At 40.6% G+C, this 17,108-nt stretch overlaps 1 protein-coding gene across 2 annotated transcripts in view; it reads left to right on the top strand.

Moving 5' to 3' along the window:
- necab3 (N-terminal EF-hand calcium binding protein 3) overlaps positions 1-17,108 on the top strand; it is a 77,075-nt gene that overhangs the window by 36,251 nt on the left and 23,716 nt on the right. Inside the window, exons 5-9 of one of the 2 annotated variants that reach the window (XM_034695233.1) lie at positions 647-672; positions 4,302-4,399; positions 6,652-6,788; positions 13,135-13,253; positions 16,089-16,168. In XM_034695233.1, the coding sequence (XP_034551124.1) occupies positions 647-672; positions 4,302-4,399; positions 6,652-6,788; positions 13,135-13,253; positions 16,089-16,168 (460 nt within the window). Of the gene's footprint in view, positions 1-646; positions 673-4,301; positions 4,400-6,651; positions 6,789-13,131; positions 13,254-16,088; positions 16,169-17,108 lie in introns of both variants that reach the window. The other variant, XM_034695225.1, reaches the window with a different exon arrangement.

Here is a 17,108-nt window from a genome sequence, read left to right as displayed (position 1 = left end):
TTGCTTATTTCAAGTGTGTTCTGCAACAGAGAGCGTTGTCACTTTAAATTGGAAATCTACAACAGCGACTGGAATAAGGAATGCATTGTTTTGCCTGTAAACACTGTGTGAGCTTCATAATGACAAAATCAGCCTCACTTAAGTTCTGTACCTGACAGTGAAAATTACCTGGAACAGACATTTAATGCAACAGGGGGAACTTTTCCTAAAGTAATGGTACTGCCTTTATCAAACTGTGCTGCTGGGAAGAATGTAGCCTTCAGTGTAACCATCTTTGCTAAGACTTTTAAAACAAAGAAGTATCGAATTCATTGTTTTTACAACAATGGAACAAGTAAAAAGAAAATGCATTTCACAACTGCTTTGACATTCCCTTTTTTTGCACTCTCAAAGCTTCATTGGGAACAATAATTTAACAAGCACAATAAAATGTGTCAGATTGTAACGCACAGCAGGAAATAGACAGTGCCAGATGAAGTGTTACTGATTTATATGGCTTAACTGCTGGCGCCTTATGTGTATCTGCAATAATATTTACATGGCTGTTATCAAAGTGTATCGACCAGGAATAAAGAGCAGCATGACTTCCTTCAATTAACTTGCTCAATGCTCTCTCATCTGTCTCCTTTCATGCTCTGCCCTGCAGCAATCTGGACACTGACAAGCTATCAGGTTGGTGGAAGAAAATTGTTTGATTAAAAGTCTTTGAATACTTAGACATCATCAGTAACGGTTTCATTTTATATTTTAGAGGCATCTATCTTTTTGAGTGATTTTGCACTCTTTTGACATGAGTTGATGGGTAAATTGATACCTCACTACCATCTGTTTGTTAAATAAGAAGTAACAGCCAGTGGTCAGATAGCTTTACGTGACAGCAAAGACAAGTGTAAGCATCTGAAAACTGCAACAAGTCATGTTGCTAATGAAATATATTCAATAAAACATGGGGATCTTTGGGTTTGGGTTATGTTAGAAAGTAACTTGTTCATGGTGTACAGTACATCCTGCTGCACACTCACAGATGAGAGTGAAGGCAAGGCAAGGCAGGTTTATTTGTGCTGCATATTTTAGCCAAAATGGCAATTCAAAGTACTTCACACAAGACATTACAACATCATGTGAGATGACATTTAAAACACATTAGGACAAACAATTAAAAATAAAGAAGAAGATGAATTAAAAACAGTAAAATCAAAAGACATATTTGAAATATAAGTGTTTCAGGGCGGTGTCATTTAATTATAGACATTCAGTCCAGCATAATTGCAATAATTATTTTAATAGCAAGCAATCAAAGAAAGATGTAAAACCATAAAGCATGGTTCACTTTCTCCTGGACACCATTCATCTTCGAGAAGTTGAGGGACGACAAACTGAAATAGTAAATGAGCTGCGCATATATGGTGCTTTTCTAGTCTTGAGACCACTCCAAGTGTTTTATTCTCCATGTCACAATCATCCACTCACGCCACATTCAAACACTTATGATAGAGGCTGCTGCAATACAAGGTGCCCATTAGTGCTAATTTATCCTATTCACAAGCTGCTGGCTCTGCCACCAGGAGCCAGGAGGGCTTTATCGAGGAGAAAAGTTTGGACAGTTCAAATAGCCTATGACTGACAGGGGCACAAAGAAGAAGTTGAACTTTTGTGGTTGTGAAGTGGTGCTGCCCTACATATGTGAATATTATAATATCTAAATTTTTGAGTTCAATTATGCCTTTATTCTGAGGATAGGACAGTGTTTAGAGATGGCATGCATGCTTTGTGGACTTAAGCCTCTTTACATGTCTTTGACCGCTATAGGCTAAACTGGCAGCCAGCGATATTTATTTGTTAGGCACAAAACCCCTGGTGAAGCCAGTGTTTTTGCCCATGGATTCTTGCCCATGCCAACCTTCTGGTTGATAGACAATCACTTAGCCACAGCTGTCCGAGTGTCCCTTCATCATTACTGTGAGTAGGTTTGGAATTTTACAAAATCTGTCTAGCCGATTCTTCCAATCAAAAGCTGGAAAAATACTGAACCAACCAGGGAGAAGTTCTGACAGAGTAAACAGGTGCCTTTGGGGGTGTGTTTAGGCAGATTTGGCAACTGCTGGAAAGAGCAAGTCCCCTTCCCTGATTTCTGAAATTCCTGCTAAGCTAAGTACTAGTACTGGAGCTTACATGTACAGAGCCTGGGTCCATTGAAAGTGGGAATACTGTATGGGTTGGGTTTTTATATTGGGGTGTTCTGCTGGTGGATATGATGGACAGTGGGAGCTGGCATGGAGGGGGGGGGGGGGGGGTTGATCTGAGGTGCCAGAATGAACTGTTAAGTCTCTCTGAAGTGTCGTAGGCCGAACTAAACGCAACATCAGTGAAGGGAAGAGCCCGCTTGATAACCTCAATTATGTGTTGGCTCTCGTTGCCCATCTGTCCTTTCTATCTCAGGCTTTCGGGGACATCAGGAGCCATGGAGTAGGCTCCTAAATTGTTCAGTGAAGCGCATAGTGGGGGTGGGTTTCTTCACTGAGCGCTTACCTAGCCATAACCATAACCTAGAAATAGTCATCCATGCATTTATCACTTCCCGATTAGATTATTGTAACTCACTCTACACCTGCCTAAGCAAACACAACCTCTCAAAACTCCAGTTAGTACAAAATGCTGCTGCCAGACTCCTTACAAACACCAAGAAAAAGGAACACATCACACCAATTTTAGCCTCCCTTCACTGCTTGTCTGTAGGTTTTAGAATTGATTTTAAGATTTTAACTCTCACTTTTAAAGCAATAAATGGACTGGCCCCTGAGTACCTAAGTGAATGCCTTAAAATGTATGTCCCCAACTGCTGCCTGAGAACCTCCGGCAGGTCTCTCTTGGAACTTCCAAGGGCGAAGTTAAAAACCAGAGGCGACCGGGCCTTTGCAGTCAGGGCCCTGTCACTCTGGAGTGACCTGCCAGAGGAGATCAGGCAAGCCACATCTTGTCCTCTTTTAAATCTCTTTTAAAAACACTTTTTTAAATGTGCTTTTATTTCTTAACTCATCACTGACTTTTTAATTTCTGCATGGTTTTTATTTTTGTCTTTTATTAACTCATTTCAGCTCTCCTTACCTTTTGTCATGTGCTTTTGTGTTTTATCTCGGTATGTCTTGCACTCTGTAAAGCACTTTGTAAACATGTTTTTAAAAGGTGCTATACAAATAAAATGTATTATTATTACTATTATTATTGTGTTATCTTGTGTTTATCTCAAATTAAGCTAAGCTAAGCTGAGTCAAGCTAATTAACCAATTAAGTTGCTGATGGTATATTCATGTTTATTCCACAGATAAGGATTTTGGTATAATAATTCTCCATGTGAATGCGGTTTAATTTTTAACAGAACACAGCATCCAATAACACTTTTAACACCTAGCTGCAAAACCTGAAACCCAGCCCAGATTTCTAAAGATTTTTTTATATCATTTCTAGAGTGTGGATGTGTCAAATGGCCTGAATAAGGTGGAGAAATAGGGCAGGGATCTGTAAATACCAGTAGTACCCAGAATAAAACTTCTGCATTATTTATGCAGCGGAAACCTGGCAACATTGCTGTGTGACATCAAGAGTTGTTGACTAGTCTGCATTAGATAAGTTTTAATTTATCCAGCCTAGTTGCTGTGTTGTCTTTCTGTCTTTCATTTTCATGACAAAGCATTTCTCACTGGCACCAAATCCATGTGGATGACTTCACTGAATAAGAGGAAAATATAAGATCTGCAGATTATCCAACATTGGATCTCTGTCGGCCCTCTCCATTATAGAGAAATCGGTTTCTTTAATAACAACTAAAATCTAATTAAGATGTAATTATCTGCTTTACTGAATTTGTATTAAATTGTCTGAACAACTTTTCTCACACATTATTGACTGGTTAGCTCAAATAAATCATACAGTCATACATGTGTGTTCATTTAGCTATATCCAGTATCAAATTAACCTTTACAGCTCTGGTCACCAACTGTTCTCAGGTGTAAATGAGCTACTGTAATTGTGATTAAAGTTATGATCAAAACAGATCAGTTACAGTTTCATGATTTGTCAAGTAATAAAGGCATTGACACATAGGCATGTGAACGCTTAATGCTTCCAACTCAACTGGTGGTTGAAGATACATATGGATGTTTTTTTCCATTTCTAACAAGTTGTCTCTCATGCGTGGTAAAGTCTTCTTTCAAACTGAATCTGTCAAAGAGTTTGCCAAATGACACTTTTCATTGTTCTAACATTGCTATGACGCTCACAGCTTATTTCCCCTTTCTTATTAGATTATTTTTCTCAGCACCTGGGGGAGTATCTCAATGTACTTTCAGCTCTGGAGAGCCTGAACATCGCCATTTTAAAAGCAATGGATAAAACTAAAGAGGTAAGCTCACTTTGATGTGTGTGTGTGTGTGTGTGTGTGTGTGTGTGTGTGTGTGTGTGTGTGTGTGTGTGTGTGTGTGTGTGTGTGTGTGTGTGTGTGTGTGTGTGTGTGTGTGTGTGTGTGTGTGTGTGTGTGTGTGTGTGTGTGTGTGTGTGTGTGTGTGTGTGTGTGTGTCATAAATCAAACAGGACGCATTTGTCAGCCATATTTGAAGAGGCATTTGAATTGGAACAGCCAAGTTACACTGTTGTGATGCAATCAGCCTTGAAATGCATCCTTTGAACTTGGGGATTGTTGCGCAGCTTTTGTGCTAATCTAAGCCAACAGGCTGTGTAAGCCCAACCGGCAACCTCCGGTCTAAAAATATGAGTCCAATGCGGAAGTGTTAAAAACTGCAGTTCATTGAGGATCCGCTTGAGGCTGGCTCCGGATATACCGGAAACCACATACACACCAATTCAAAAAAGACAATCTTTACAGCAGAAATAAACATGTTTATAGCCTGGTCCAAAAAGAGTGTAGTCTGGATAGCTAATTTCTCGATCGGCACACACTGTACGGGGGGTGAAATTCTTCATAATGCTGCAATTTCAAAGATATTGAGATTACAAGTCTTCCAATGAGAGGCACAGCTGACTTGATTGACAGGCGGGAACACTGTAGCTTTAGGCGAGGAGGCTCAAAGCCCGCCTCTTTACGTCACAATCGCTCAACAGCAGCAATATGGCTGCCGCCGATGATTGGCCTCAAAACAGCTCTTCAGAAACAGATGGGTGACGTCACGGATACTACGTCCATATTTTATACAGTCTATGTGTAAGCCCCGAGCGTAATGTACAATGTGAGAGAGACCACTATCAATCCACTCATAGCAAGAAATGAAAGACACTTAACCACCAAAAATTAATCCTTGAATGTTTATATAATTGGATTTCACATTGTAGGAAACAATTTGAGATAATTATATCTGTACTCCAAATGATTTCATATTATTTTATTTTCTGTTGGTTTTAATTACTGCTTTTAAATATTCTATTATATTCCTTTGGGGGCACTAATGAAAATAAACCAGGCCTGCTTAATTTTCATAAATGGAACAATGTATTGAGTTCATGTTTGACATGTGTCCTAACTTTCAATTATCTCAAACTAGCATGTGGGTGGGACCTCATTTTGAAGGAGATGGACGTAGATTGCAGCAGACAGATTTCCTCAAGTTTCAGACACATTTTCATTTCATACAGATTGCAAATTATGAGTTACTCTTCTGAAATAATAATAATTATTATATCATGATAATTTGATAAGAAATATTAATATTTTCAAATTTGGTTGTTTCTTACCTGACTTTTGTGTTCTCTTTGGATCCAAAGGGACTCACTTCTGTAGTCCCCTGATGTTTAATATATAAGTAGAATGAAGGTTAATGCTGCAAAGACTTGTCTAATGTCTCTGTATTATAAAAGTCTATTCATCTAAATCGAGTAGCCACTGCATAAAGCCCTTCAATTGTTGAAATATCCCAGTGTGTTAAACAAAGCCGGAAAGATTAATGAGCGAGCATGTGCACAGCCTAACGTTTTGCTACGCAGTCAATAGATTGCTTAATTGCAGCTGAGAAGATATTTTAAAGGCGCCTCTGGACTTTTTGAGTCAACGACCTGGAATGGGGGATTTGTGTCGTAATGGAAAAGACAGTACAGCCGTACTTTTAAACAAGAGAAGAAGAGATGTGTGCTGAATAACTATGTATCCTGGCTTAATTAGATCACCTTGCTCCTCTGCTCTGGCTCTTCCTTAAAGCTGTAGAAGGTGGGGAACTCCACTGAGAGTTGTGCAATCGCTAGTTAGCAGCTGTGGCCTGTCACAGAGTGTTCCGGACTGCTAATCCCATGATGCATTTCCAGTCAAGTCTAGTCGTCATTTTAAGTTTTGACAAAGAACTACTGTGCTGTTACTTCATTAGCACACTGCGTGAATAACGCTCCTCTGAGGATGCATAATCACGACTGTGTTTGGGGACCCAAGCAGCAATTATGTCTGCCATTAAGTTCCTCCACCTTGGAATTTGGATATGCAGTGCTGAATAATGCATGTGCTCCCAGAATTAATTAGCCCATTTAATTGCTGCTGTCACACATTTCACAAGTGCCTGTGGTTGTTTTGGATGGGATATCAAATCATATCTCATCTCTGTTGTCTAATCTTTTTGCGTGCACTTCTTCTCCTGTGTGTCACTCTCTGCCTCTCAGGAGTACCAGGGCTCCAGTGTGCTGGGCCAGTTTGTCACCAGGTTCATGCTCAGAGAGACTTCCAGTCAGCTGCTGTCCCTGCAGCGGTCACTGCAGTGTGCTATGGAGGCTGTGGAGGAGCAGAGCAGCCCTGCACCGTGAGTACAGTGATATGACACTGACTAAACTGGTTCCCTCTAGTGCAGATTTAAAGACACTGTACATACAACACATGTATTTTCCTATCTTGTAAAATACAAACTCTTGGTCAATGGCACTACATGGTATGCCTTGTGTCCACACCATTAAGGCATTTTTCGACCGCAGGAACTTTACCCCTGAACTACATGTGTTTCGACCAGAGGAACCACATAAATTTAGTTCAGGGGTAGATAATCTCCCCCCTGAAAAGCCCCTGCTTGGGGGGTAGTACTTTTCAAAGGTCTTGGGACTTTCGGTTGAACATAAGGGTGTTTGTGGAGTTTGCACAGTTGTTGAAACATAGAAGGAGTTCCTGGGAATGCACACTAGTTTAGTTTTTTATTAAGATTTCAAAATATTATTGAATGTAATTTTTTTCTCCATATGTCACTGGCCTGATTTGCACAATCTACCCGGGACTTCAACCCGCGGTCGAAACACAGACAACAATGGGGGCACAGGAACCTTTTAGTTCAAGGTAAAGCAGTTCTGGGGGCTTAAAGGCCCCGGAACTCTTGGTTGAAATGCACCTTTAGTGTCTATTTAGCATGTGAAGTCCAGCTATACTTTAAACGTGACATATCATGCAAAATTGAATTTTTAATGGTTCTCTACCTGAAATGTGTGTCCCTGGCATGTCTACAGACCCCCCGAGAATGAAAAAAATCCATTCTGCCCCTGTTTTGATTTCTACACCTTTCTGTAAATGTGTGTGAAATGAGCCGTTTCAGACCTCCGTGTTTTTGTTACGTAACAACAATATCCGGTCTGTCACGGAGTCAGAGCTCAGAGCTTGTTCAGCCCATAGACTGTATAAAATAATACTGAATCCCCCCTCTGTTTTTCATTACCTGCACAAATGTGTGCTAACAATGAGCTTAGGAGGGAGGCATGCTAGTTGTAGGCTGTCTTAATAAACACAAAGGTCGGTTTTACTCCCCACGTCTGCATATTTGAAGATCTAGTGGATGATTTTTATTTATCATGGATAAGTGCTAGCCCTAGTTAGCATAGCCACATAGCTACATGTCGTAACCATAGACTGTAAATAAAAAGGTTGTAGCTGTAGCTGTAGCTTTAGCGGTGTACCAAGACACATGTCTACATACTGACAAATAAAACAACGAGAAACACAGAATCTGTGACCAATCCTTCAGAAAAGGTCCCGCTGCCTTTCTGGCAGAGGTCTGTTTTACTCCCCACGTCTGCAGATTTGAAGATCTAGTGGATGATTTTTATTTATCATGGATAAGTGTTAGCGCTAATTAGCATAGCTACATGTCGTAGCTGTAGCTGTCTACCAAGACAAACGTCGACATACTGACAAATAAAACAACAAGTAACACAGAATCTGACCAATCCTTCAGAAAAGGTCCCGCTGACTTTCTGGCAGAGGTCGGTTTTACTCCCCACATCTGCAGATTTGAAGATCTAGTGGATGATTTTTATTTATCATGGATAAGTGCTAGCGCTAGTTAGCATAGCCACATAGCTACATGTTCGTAGCTGTAGGTGTGTACCAAGACACACGTCTACATACTGACAAATAAAACAACAAGTAACACAGAATCTGTGACCAATCCTTCAGAAAGGTCCTGATACAGGCTGGACCAGATTCTGGATCAGATTCAGAGGGTTGAAGTAACGCGGGTCTGTGAGCAGCCGTGTATATTCAGCCAACATGTAAACATTAGATCAATGTGCTGGACAGTCGAGGGCACATCCACTTCCTGAGGGGGCGTGGTCAGAGGGAAAACAGAGTGTTCTGAGGAGGGCTGAAGAAGAGGGCTTTTCAGGCATGCCAAAACCTGATTTCAAAGTGTTTTTTTGAGCATAAACTTTAAAGACATGTTTTGGGGACCTCTTAGACCAATATATATTGATGAAAAAAGCGTGATATGTCACCCAGAGGTCAAGAGTGCAGCTGATAAAACATAAAAGAAGGTTTGTAGAAGTACATCTCACGTCTCAGGACACATGAGCAGCATTATGAAAGCAGCACTTGGCTTGGTTTAGTAACCAAAAATAGCTTCTTTCATATTGGTTTTAAAAAACCCTCTCCTGCATGACTGACAACATCCTGACTAGCTGCCACTTCCCATGAAAGTCAGGAATTGAAGGCTAAATGCGGCCTCTGTTTACATTGAGTGGCAAAGCAGAAAGTTGTATAGTTTTCTTATTGTGCCACATAAACTTATTATATCTCCAACAGCCCAACTTAACAAACTGGAAAACACAAACCCCCTCTTTCAATTATCATAAGCTCAAGCTTAGACTTGCCTCCCCCACAGGACCGGGTACACCAGACCAGAACATGTTCATGGTGTTTCTCACTACTGTTTTCCCACATGCTGTTTGCTAATACATTATTAACTATAGCTTTATGCTCTCTAAAGACATTTAGTCTACAATATACATCAGTCATTTTACCTCATCTTGTTTTTGTATGGTTTATCTCGACTGAAACAGGAAACAGTAGAGGAAAGTTTTCCTTTGCATTTAAGCATATAAGCTTTGGAGGCTTGTTTCAGTCTTTACTTTGTATAGCCCATACTTTTAATACCAGTAGTTTGTGGTCACAATGTAATCATGAAAAAGGAAAACACAAGGGGCGAGTATAGGGACAAGGTCCACAATATTCAGTGAATACCTTTGGCTTTTTTTAAATGGAGGAAATAAACTCATCTGGCTTAAAGCTAGGGTTGGAAAACTAGCAACCCCCCCCCCCCCCCCCCCCTCCCCTTGGAACTCCTCCAAAACGACATGCACATGCCCCACTCACATGCACGAGCACCGCTGATTCACAACCATATGATCGTAGCTGATTCAAAACCGGTCCTCAGCACATCATTTGTGTTTTGCACTACGTCAACTCATGTATCACTCAGCGGTAAGAAAACACCAAAACATTATCATAGTGAAAGTTAAGAACACAAAAAAACATGGATACTGTTAGTACTCACAGCTGTCATGCTAGCATTATCTACTTGTACCGATGACACGATATCAGGAGAAAACTATAATACATATAATACATCTAAATTTTCTGTAGGATTTACTAATTGTCTTTTTTTTTTTGCTTGTCAGAGCCCCCCCGTGGTGAGAGCTTTTTAGACTCTGATCTGAGCAAAGCACCTCATCGGGTCAGAAGGGACAGCCCCGAGGTCGAGCGAGAGGGGCAGTAAATATAGTCAGGGGAAGCAGAGGCAGGGGACGGGGCGTGCACGCCGGGGAAATGTACGCGCAGGAGGTGGGTAGGAGGTGGGCAGGACGGGATTTGATTGGTTTCATATTTTGGCTTCCAAAGGCGGGGATTGGTTGGTGTTGTCCCAGGTTTACTCTGGCTGTAGATAGCAGCTTTTTTTTTGCTCTTTTTTAAGAACACATTATGTATTGATTGCCATCAGGACATAATGATCATTTTAATCAGTATAATAAAAAGTGTATCTAAATCTGACTACCAACCCCAGCTTTAAACAAATGGTAAATTGATGTATACAGAGCTTTTCTATTCCTTCAGACCACTCAAAGCACTTTTACACTGCTAGTCACATTCACTCACTGATGGCAGAGGCTGCTATAGTAAGGGACCATCAGTCTTAGCTAATCTCATTCGTACACATTCATACACCACTGACCAACAGAGGGAGCAATTTGGGGCTTAGTGTCTTGCCCAAGGATGCTTTGGCATGTTGCTGCAGAAGCTGGGATCAAACTGCAAACCTTCTGATTGAGAGACGACCGACTGAGCCACAGCTGCCCCACCAAAACATACAACAGTTTCTTAGCTTTATTTTGATGTACGTTACAGAGGTGTGACAGTCTTTTTTTTTATTTCCGAATAATCACGTGCATATTTAGATTCAGAGAATATCCATATCCATCTCATAACCGTACCTTCCCAAATTATCAAGATTGAGGCTTATTCCTAGTACGAAATATGGTTAAATTACTAATAGGATACTTTATCAGGACATCTCTGAGGCTGCTTTGTAACAGTTTATCCTCTTTGAGGGCACCCAGAGGACACGTTATATTGTTGTAGCCACAAGAGGCCCCTACAAGAACCTTTTTCCACAGAAAGGGAATAATATAATATCTTATCTAGCACAGGGGATATTGAAGAGGGCACTTCAGCAGTGTTTTTCAGACATCAGGTCACCACAAGGGTGATACCCCTGCCCTCCATGAGAACACCACTGATCTCACTTGCACATCATATTAGTGAAAAAATAAAGCTACAATTTGCAACCAGGAACTACTTTATACTATTTTGGGTAAAAATGTTGTCAGTGAAGATCATCAGCTCTACCTCACAGGGCTGTCTTACAAGGTATGCCTGTCAGCACAGAGCTTTGAATCTGCCACAACTTCACAGTCATTGAGATGCCTCAATAATCAGCAGACTGCTTAAAATTCTGTGTCACTGTCAAAGAGATGAATACTTTTAATCTGGCCTACAGAATGCATCTTTATCGCTTCTCTGCTGTGTTTGGAGCACCACTGCAAATTAGTAAAATAGTATCATTTAATCCATCTTATTTGCAATGAAAAACATGTTCTTCATGTGTCTCTCTATACATTCATCAAGCATCTCTGAACAGCTTCTTTTATGCATCACTTACTTAGGAAAATCAATACAGAGGATGCTCTGACAAACAATTAATCAAGGACATTTGAGTGGAAATCTATCTCACCACAAGTCAATACCTTGATGTGTGAATTTTAGACACATTCAAGAGTCTTAACTTTCAAAAATAACACCCTTTGATACTACTAAATTCTGTCACAACTTACATCTGCATGTGTGGCTCAGCAGATCTCTCCGTCCCCCCCTCCGGCTGCCACACTGGTATTATTGAAAATAATGGAGCTGTTAAAGCCAATGTGCATTATTGAAAGGGGACTGGGGGAGGGAGAGGGGGAGCAGCAAGAGAAAAGATGATAAGGGTGACATTGAAATACAGAACAAGTGAGTCATGGAGAGGGATGATTACAAAAAGTAAATGAGAGGTGTAGAAAGTCTGAGATAAACGGAAAAAAAGGAGAGGAGGCGTACAAAAGGACAGGTTTTTGTCCACAAATAACTCTTTTAAGTTTGTTCAAATAGGTATAGATTTTGTGAAGAGAAAGAGGGAGTGTGTGTGTGTGTGAGAGAGAGAGAGAGAGAAAGAGAGAGAGAGGTGGGAGGGATGGGATAAGAGGCATATTGAGCTTGCAGCAAACCGCTTATTTCTCCCCCTCCGCTCTCCTGCAGTGGATTTGTGCCTGTTTGCAATGGCCTTTGGGCTCCAGGCTTTTCTCAGCAGGTGGAGCTCCTAGCACTGCTCTCCCTCTGCGCTGTCAGTGTGACACTGCACACGCACACGCGAGCGCGAGCACACGCACACACACACACACACACACACACTAACGCACATATACACACTTATAATATCATCCCTACACTTAGGCACAACAAAAGGAGGAGGACAGAGAGAGAGGGGAATGAGAAAAAACAATTGTACATGGGCATTTAGAGGCAGAGAGGGACACACACACGCACTCCCATCGAGGGTTTGTGTCTCAAGTGTCACACCAAGATTTGCCCTTGACACTCTGCTCTGCTGACGTAGAAGGAAAAGTGTTTGCTGTCTTGAAAAGCAGAGTAACTGTTTGACATACTGTGCGTCTGAGTGAGTGTGTGAGTGTGTGAGTGTGTGTGAGTGTGTGTGTGAGTGTGTGTGAGTGTGTGTGAGTGTGTGTGTGTGTGTGTGTGTGTGTGTGTGTGTGTGTGTGTGTGTGTGTGTGTGTGTGTGTGTGTGCGTGTGCGTGTGTGTAAGGTTGCTCCTCTATCACACTGAGCTTGTGTGGGTTAATAAGCACTGGTGTGTGTCCTGCCCTTCAGTAAGTGGTTCTACCTCATTTCTGGACACTTTCTGCTTATCTCTTGCTTCTCTTTACCATTTACATCTCTGTCTCTCTCTCTCTCTCTCCTTCTCCTCCTCTTTCTCTCTTCTTCTCTCAGACATTACTGTAACCTGTCTCAGCTCTGATTTAAATCAATTATTAATCCATCCTTATTTACCTCCCTCCCTGCTTTCCCCCGTCTCTCTCATGCACTCTTTCTCTTCATCTCTCCTCTCCTTTGTTGTATTCAATTCCCTTCTTCCTCATCCCTTGTATGACTTCCTCAGTCTGCCATATATTCAATTGCTGTTTTACTTCTTCCTCCACACACGTCCCTCTGACAGTAGCCGTCCGTCTCTCTCTCTCTCTCTGATGTTTTGTTTCCCTGGGTCTCCTCCGCTGTCATGGCAGCAGAGAGGTAAAGGCACCTGAGCTGACAGCAGCAGAGAGGAACGGCAGACGGTGCGGTCGCAGGCTCCATAATAACCTGTGCATGTCGCCATCAGATCCCTGCGCTGGCATCCTGACCACAGGTAAGAGGGATGTAATATTATTAACAAAGTACTGAAAGCAAAAAAGGATTTTAAAACGTTTTATTTTCTAAAAAAAAGTCAGTGAAACAAAAACTGAGCTTATCTTGTTACAAAGTTACTTTAAGCTGATCTAAGAGAGCCTGCAGTGCAGCATTGAAATGAGCACTGAAGGCTGTGGATACTTAAAGCTCCAGTAAGGAGTTTTTAAACTAGTTATGAAGCATACCAAAATTAATACTGATGCCTTTTTTCTACCTAAGAAAGCAAACAAGACAAGCAGCAACAACACTGACTATTTCTAAACAGTTATTTTTAGTGTTTGTAACTGCTACCAAAGGGTAGGTGTCTGACAGGAAGCTGAAGAAGCAGCCAGTTGGTACATTCTCATACATGAGTGACACATTTGACTGTTATTGGAAAGAAGGATGAGTTTTTATGTCAGAAGACGTTACCTGAGCATGTACGGGACAAGGTAAGCAAATACACAAGAGGTATGACTTTGTCCACAAGAGGCTCAAAAATCAAGGCTAACTGAAAGGAGCTTTGACAAACAAAAAACAATTTTAATAACAACAACAACAACAACAATTATTATAATTGTTAAGACTTATACAGCACTTTTCTAAGTATTCTAAGGAGCTTTACATCAAGGAACAAAAAAAAAACGAAAAAAAAAAAAACAGAGATAGGGAGGGACTAGAGGTCACGTGTTGTAGACTTTTTTGAACAGGTAGGTTTTGAGTTTAATTTTTAAATGAGTGAAGAGAGTCAGAGTTGTGGATGTTTGGAGAGAGGGAGTTTGAGAGAGTGGGAAAGTGATGGCAAAGGCTCTGTCCCCCAAGATGCCGTGCTTGGTCTTGGTGATAGGGGATAGGACAGAGTTTTGGAGATGTAGGATCTGAACCAGTAGAGAGCTGAACCAGGTATCCAGTAATATCTTTATACTCTCAATACCAAACACATTGCCGTCTTCTAAAGTAAAATATGTTATAACAGCTAGAGTTGATGCATTAATCCCAATGTGATTAAGGTCTGAAATTGGCACATTCTTTTAAATCCAGTGCTATTTTGTCCCTTTCTGCACACTGTAGTTAAGCCACAGCAGCATCTTCCTGCTACCTACCACTGCCATGATGGAAAATAACCACTACACTGTTGAATGGAATGTTTCACTTCAAAGAAACTCCAAGATAATATGCACTTTGTGTCCCAAAGAATTAGAATATAAGTGAAGTACTTCAAATCTGAGCTACCACCTACAAGCTAAGCATACAGGTGCAGCTAATCAGACTGATGTCAGCCGGCAACCGCATCACAAAAGCAGGCAGAGCTCTGTTTTGGACAGTGGAAAGGAACTAAATCAAAGATGCATTGCTTACCAAGTGGGTGGCATTGTAGGAGACTGGGGTCTAATGGACATCCTCAGGTTGGCACATTGTGACAGGGCTTCAGACATAAATTGGTAATATGGATTTAAATAAAGTTTCTAAATGTAGTTTTTATCAAACATTTTTCATACATCAGAAAATATAATGAGCTGCATAGCTTTCCTCTTGTGAGCATTTATAGAAGTAGGATCGTTTGTGTGATTGAAAAAATACAACAGCGCACATTTTAATTGTAATGCAGAAACGTTTCACTCAGCGCTGCAGAGTACATATGTTTCCTTTGTTTAAAGTTCCCTGTAACACCAGCACTCAAGCTGCTGTCAATCAAACACAGGTCTACACCAACAAGCAACTCTAGGTGCAGAGCTTTTGGAAATACAATTTTAAAAAGTATTCATAATTCATAAAAAAAAAATGATATTGTTTGTCTACAAAAAGGGGTGACTGGAAGTCATTTCAGTTGGATTTGGAACATTATTGGAGAACAACAGAGCTCTATGGTAGAAATGAGTCAGCATATCAGTCTTCAGGTAGAACAAACTTTTTGAAAGGACTTTTTTAGTTTTTGTATTTCCAGAGTTTGTCAACAATTCAGCCTGCTCTTAAACTTTCAGATTCTGTGCACTTTATTTGCCAAACTCACAAGGTTTGCTCAACTCTGCCATTTCTGTTCATGACCAAAATTCATAAAATACAGTAGTTTACAACAGAAATATCAAAGTGCTCCAGCAGGTTTCAAATGTCCAGCTTTGTGAGACTGGGTTGGATGTTGGGAAAAAAATTAAATGCCAGAATAATCCTTTTAATTAAATTTTGAAGCAGGAAAACTTTAACCAATATTTAGTTTTTTGTTATAAAATGCCCTAGCCTGCTAATACCTTGAGCATTGTGGAACTCTGTCTTTAGGCCACAGTTAAACCAGACAATAATTACTTTGACTTTCACATCAAAACACATCAATAAAGAGAAACTGCCAGTCAATGGAAGACGGGTGTTCAGTGGTGTAAATGGATGATCCAATCACTGTCATTACGATTGTAGGGCGTTTATTAACTGCAGAGATCAGGGCAACTTTTTCCAAAGACAGTTACTTTCTGTTCAGCCTCATTTATTTTCCTCGTCACTGTTACTGATTGCCTGCACATCAGACATTCACCAAGTAATGAAAAATAAATGACTGTTGATCTCTACATTTTAAAATGGGCGCTGATTTTATCAGGAGGTTGATGTCATTTTAATTGAACTGGATTTTTACCTTTCTGTGGGGATACCAGCATCACGCTGCTACACTGTGTTGCTTTTTTTTTTTTACGCTGTCAGCTGATAGAAACCTTTCATCTGGACATGACTGAACAGGATCTTTTGAAATCTTCACAATAAAACACAGAAAGAAAATTCTAAACTTTGGCCTTTCAGCTGATTGTTTACATGACTGTGTTGTCTCCAGGTGTGAACATGGAGGATGGAGAGAACTGGTGCTCTCAAATCAGCAGGCTGCAGCAACTGCTGGATAAGCTGGAGTGTCAGGTATGGCGTTGTTCCTTTACATACTTTGAATGAGATTTCAGTGTATTTGTGAAAATAAAAAGGTGTCTGAAAGGTTAAATATATATAAGCACTGAGTTGTAGAACTTTGCTTGATATTGGAAATGTGACTACCATTTTTACAAATACAACATGTAGCAGCCAATATCTTTTAGTTATAAAAGAAGTGGACATAGCATCTTGATCTGAAAAGAGAGGCCGGTGCTTAAAGCTATTGAGAGGAATTTTCAGTTTATGTGTATTTTGGCACCCAATATGGATAAATTAGTGCCTCTATCTCTTCAGAGATCTTGTTCTTAAAGGTGACATATCATGCAAAATTGACTTTTTAATGGTTCTCTACCTGAAATATGTGTCCCTTGCATGTCTACAAACCCCCCGAGAATGAAAAAAATCCATTCTGCCCCTGTTTTGATTTCTACACCTTTCTGTAAATGTGTGTGAAACGAGCCGTTTCAGACTTCCGTGTTTTTGTTACGTAACAACAATATCTGGTCTGTCACGGAGTCAGAGCTCAGAGCTTGTTCAGCCCATAGACTGTATAAAATAATACTGAATCCCTCCCCCGTTTTTCATTACCTGCACAAATGTGTGCTAACAAGGAGCTTAGGAGGGAGGCTTGCTAGTTGTAGGCTGACTTAATAAACACAGAGGTCGGTTTTACTCCCCACGTCTGCATATTTGAAGATCTAGTGGATGATTTTTATTTATCATGGATAAGTGCTAGCGCTAGTTAGCATAGCCACATAGCTACATGTTCATAGCTGTAGCTGTAGCTCTGTACCAAGACACACGTCGACATACTGACAAATAAAACAACAAGAAATACAAAATCTGTGACCAATCCTTCAGAAAGGTCCTGCTGCAGGCGCCTCTCTGCCAGGATCAGATTCTGGATCAGATTCAGAGGGTTGTAGTAACG

The sequence above is a fragment of the Notolabrus celidotus genome, chromosome 1 (genome assembly GCF_009762535.1).
Source record: "Notolabrus celidotus isolate fNotCel1 chromosome 1, fNotCel1.pri, whole genome shotgun sequence".
NCBI lineage: Eukaryota > Metazoa > Chordata > Actinopteri > Labriformes > Labridae > Notolabrus > Notolabrus celidotus.
This window is presented reverse-complemented; position numbering and strand designations above follow the sequence as displayed.